The 5,000-nt window shown below is 38.0% G+C and overlaps 1 protein-coding gene across 2 annotated transcripts in view; it reads left to right on the top strand.

Annotated features, from left to right (window-relative positions):
- The window catches only part of LOC119580416 (pro-resilin-like), a 10,485-nt gene that overhangs the window by 1,270 nt on the left and 4,215 nt on the right, over nt 1-5,000 (top strand). Inside the window, exon 2 of one of the 2 annotated variants that reach the window (XM_037928549.1) lies at nt 1-367. This exon is cut by the window's left edge and continues 82 nt beyond it. In XM_037928549.1, the coding sequence (XP_037784477.1) occupies nt 1-367 (367 nt within the window). The remainder of the gene's footprint in view (nt 368-5,000) is intronic. The other variant, XM_037928550.1, reaches the window with a different exon arrangement.

Genomic DNA, 5,000 nt, shown 5'->3' with positions numbered 1-5,000 from the left:
TGAAGCGCCAAATACTGATGTCGGGGCCCAAGGAAACGGCTTCGGAGCTCCTCCAAGCAAGGATAACGGTAACAGCTTCCGAAGCAACGGTAATGGACTAGGAGGCAACGGCTTCGGAGGAAACGGTAACGGCTTTGGTGCCCCTGTCCCTAGCAACGGGTATGCGCCCCCCAGCACCTATGGACTCCCCAACGGCGGATACGGAGTAGACCCTGAGATTGCCGCTTTGGCCGAGAACATTCCCGGGGGCGGCGTCCCCGGCGAGGACTACCCCATCTTGGCTTCCGTGCCCGACACCGGCTTCTCGTGCGATGCCCAGGCGGTGCAAGGTTATTACGCCGACACTGCGCCTGAAGCCGGTTGCCAGGTGTTCCATATCTGCCAGGATCGTGCCCTCAGGCGCCAACAGGACTCCTTCCTGTGCCCCAACGGTACCATCTTCAACCAGCAGTACCTGGTATGTGACTGGTGGTTCAACGTGGACTGTTCTCAAGCTGAGAGCTTCTACTCCGTCAACGAACTCATCGGAGTCGTTCCCGACGCCGGATATGCTTATGCTGCTCCCGCTAATGGTATTTTCCGTGGAAACACATATAGTTCAAACGGTAATGGGAGAAATGGAAATGGAAGAAGGAATGGTAATGGTAATAATGGTAATGGTTATGGTGTTCCATCCAACTCTTATGGTAACCCTTTCTAAACGTTTTTATTGGGTATTACCAATACCGACGGTCAGAAAAATTTTCATGCCATAAGTCCAGTACAAGGCTGAATGCATTGGTTATGGTGCCACTGAGAGCCTTACTCTTTCCAAGTATGATAGTGAAAACGATGTTCAAACCTTTATCTCTGTTTCAGAAATTCTTCTTCTTAATCACTGAGGCCCAGAAAATTATTTCTGTCTGTAAATTAATTATATATCATCTCTTTGAGACAGATTTTTCTCTCTTTGTAGGTTCAGGTACAAATTGATTGACACTATTATTCGAAAACCTCGTTTTAACTTTTAAAAATAATTTCTTCACTATAAGAGTGGTTATGAAAAATTCAATAAATGTTTGTTTTTTTAATCTCTGTATTGCAGTTATTTCTTATCCATGAATGAAAGACTTGTGAAGCTGCAGAAGTGTTTTTATTTTCAAATAATACAGGATGTATTCCATATGCATACGTCTGGATGTGTGTAAGTATGTGTGTGTGTCTGTGTGTGTGTACAGGCGCGCATGTGAGCTCGTGTATATGTGCGTGCGTGTGTGTGTGTGTGTGTGTGTGTGTATTTGATATACATTTTTTTTCCATTCTACTTAAATCTGAACCAACAGAAATGAAGAAAGATAAAGTGTTTGTGTCTCTGTAGCATTACAGCGTCCCCCCCCCCCCCTTTTTTAAAGTAAATTATCCCACACTGCTCTGCATGTGCCTGGTGCTTGCAGAATTATGTAGCACTAGCACTTCTTCGTGAACTTCAGATAAAACAACCGACGTTCAATTGAAATTACCTGAATATTTATTTAAGATACCAGAAGTTTAATTCATAATACCTTTAGTTTCATTTAGAATGAGTGATGTTTCATTTAAAATATATGAAATGCAATTTATAAGAACTGAAATTTACCTTAAAACAAACAAACATTACATATAATTATTCAAAGGCTTAATAAAATAATAACAATAATAAAATAATAAAATAAAGAATAAGAAAACAGAAATAAGACTCATTTTTATCGAGTTCACATTAACAAAGTAAAGGATATGAAATATAAAGCTGAATATTTAAGTATTTATTAAATGACTGTATATGTTTTCCCTACAAAATAATTCGAGTTGTAGAGCTATGCCTCCAAATGATGTACAAGCTATTCAGTGAAAAAATCCATGATAATGAATGGGTATATGTTAGTGTGAATATATATATATATATATATATATTTTATATATATATATATATATACATATATATATATATATATTATATATATATATATATATATATATATATATATTATACATATACATATATATATATAATTCATTATAAACTGGTAATCTTCCATCGTAGCAAAATTAAAGAAAACTCACTCGAAAGATTCACGATAAATAATATGTTTTACTTGTATGCCATGCTAAGATCGATAAATCTGAAATTTCTATGGTATACTACATTGCCAAATGGCCATATCCTTTGTAAGTCAAACTGCGCGAATATATCTTACTCAAAAGATCTATGAAGATTACTGACATTCCTTCTACGTGGTTTGTAATCTAAAGGACATTTACTTTATACAATCTACATAAAGACATTCTGTCCAAAGAAACAAGATACTGAAAGGGAATTCCTTTCCTAGGTATACGAGAAGAATACGATTGTGATTTACAGAATAGGGTAGAAAAATACATTGAACTTATTTGCACAATTACTACAATCGACTGAAACATCTATTGGAGTTGCATCACACCAGGAAAGTGTGTATACACACACACACGCGCACACACACACACACATTATATATAATATATATATATATATATATATATATATATATATATATATATATATATATATATATATATATATATATATAGTATATGTATATGTATATATATATATATATATATATATATATATATATATATATATATATATATATATATATATGTGTGTGTGTGTGTGTGTGTGTGTGTGTGTGTGTATGTGTGGTGTGTGTGTGTGTGTGTGTGTATACATATTTATAAATATATATACATATATACATTTATATACATATATATATACATATGTAAATATATATATATATATATATATATATATATATATATATATATATATATATATATATATATATATATATGTGTGTGTGTGTGTGTGTGTGTGTGTGTGTGTGTGTGTGTGTTGTGTGTGTGTGTGTGTGTGTGTGTGTGTGTGTGTGTGTGTATTAAACCATCGGTAGGAGAGGTGTCGATAAAATTCAATAACAAACAGAACCTTATGTTACGGAAGGGTTGGTATTGTTGGTCTCGTTCTGATTCATAATGTATCGAATAGTCGTTCTGGAGTTCATGTGGATTCACAGTGACATGATCTTTTTTCACGATGGAGACATCAAAAGAAACGCGCGGTAGCACTGTTCTCCTTCCCACGTAAGGTTTAACACTTGTAAATATCACACGACGATTGGGAACCTCGAGGCCGACGTAGCTGGGCGGATACGTTGCATCGGATTACAGGTGCCACAAACAACCCTCGCGCTGGTCGTCACAAAAGCACAACTGAAAAAGACCAGGTAGGCTTCATGTGGTCAGGCCGTTACTTTGCTAATAGGCACTTACTATACATAATCATATTACTCTATTATATCTGAAAACAGCAATTAGTTCTCATTATTAGCTTCGCAGCACAAAGCGGTAACTCTGAGCCAAATGTTTAAGAACTCAGGGTTGCCACATGCAGTGAGGAGTGGTAGGAAAGATGGTATTTAATTAATTTCGTCCTTTACTTTTCAGTAATGTGGTTAAGGCAGACCCATTTTTCAAGGCAAGTGATATCTATGACAACGTGGGGCTGTCATGTTGCTTAGAGACCATCCGTGCTAGACACCGAGGAGTGGGTCTACAGGCTCGCGCACCCCCTAAGAAGCCCAAATGGCGCCGCAGAATATGGAGAAGAGGGTAGAATGTACCTTGCAGTATGCAGACAAGCCACGGGCCTTGTGGGGAAAAAGTAATCTTTTGCGACGAGAAAACTTTTTCTTCAGAAGGCACCAGCACTGCGATATATATATATATATATGGCGTCGACAAAACACCAAGGAGGTAACAACAACACCACCTCCCCTCCTATTTTCAACTTCCCTTCACTCGATATATTAAAGAAAAAAAATTGTTTCAATAGAATTGAACGCTCAAACATTATTACAAGTGTATATTTGTGTTATCATTCAACAAATTTGAACCAGAGACTGTGATCGCGAGCAGGAGTGGCCGAATCACCGCAGGGTTGCTTGGGTGGATGCATGTGTGGTGTCGGGGAATAGCATATAATAAATTACCTGCGACTTTATAACCTTTTAATTCGTGCTATGCCACACGTACTCAAAAGTAGTAGGAAACACCTATTTTCAAAAAGTATCGTTGTTTGTTCAGAATGATTAGCATTTTATTCTTACGATATTTTTCTGTGTAGCTGTACGTGTGTGTGTGTGTGTGTGTGTGGTGTGTGTGTGTGTAAATATATACATATATATATATATATATATATATATATATATATATATATATATATATATATATATATATATATATAATAATAATAATAATAATAATAATCGGTTTATTGATTTTCATGCAGCCAGAGGCTGAAAATATACATAGAAATACAGATAGAGAGACAAACTATATATACATAAACATATAAACAACACATAACAAAGTAAACTAACAATCAATAACAAAAAAAAAAAAAAAAAAAAAAAAAAAAAGAAAAAAAAAAGCCAAGTACAAAATCAGGTGAGCTAGGATTGGACAAGTAAATATGGACTAGTGTTCGTTGATGAGTCGGACTAGAGTGGGTACTGTGCTCCGGTGGTAGCGGTCAGTGCGGGCCCTGATGGGCACCAGTTTGTTGGCGGCGCGTAAGGCCCGGCGAGGCGGCGCCGCGTCGGGGGGCAGCAGGTCACGGTGGCGTGGATGGCACAGCAATTTTAGACCAAACTGCTGCAGAGTAGTGAGTGGCGAGGGAGGTGAGGCCTAGGGCAGCCAGGGCGCGGTCATAGCAGGTGTAGACAGGGCCGAGAATGATCTTGGCTGCCCTTTTCTGCACCCTCTCAAGTTGTAGCAGCTGGGTGGCGGTGAGGGAGGGGGACCAGGCGGGGGAGGCGTAGGTCAATTTAGGCAGTATGAATAGCCTGTAGATATTCTGAAGCTCCGGGAGTGGAACGTCAAGGGACTTGAGGCGACGCAGCATGTGAAGCCTGTACTAGGCAGACCTCACGATGTCTCTGACG

The sequence above is a fragment of the Penaeus monodon genome, chromosome 13 (assembly GCF_015228065.2).
Source record: "Penaeus monodon isolate SGIC_2016 chromosome 13, NSTDA_Pmon_1, whole genome shotgun sequence".
Lineage (NCBI taxonomy): Eukaryota > Metazoa > Arthropoda > Malacostraca > Decapoda > Penaeidae > Penaeus > Penaeus monodon.
This window is presented reverse-complemented; position numbering and strand designations above follow the sequence as displayed.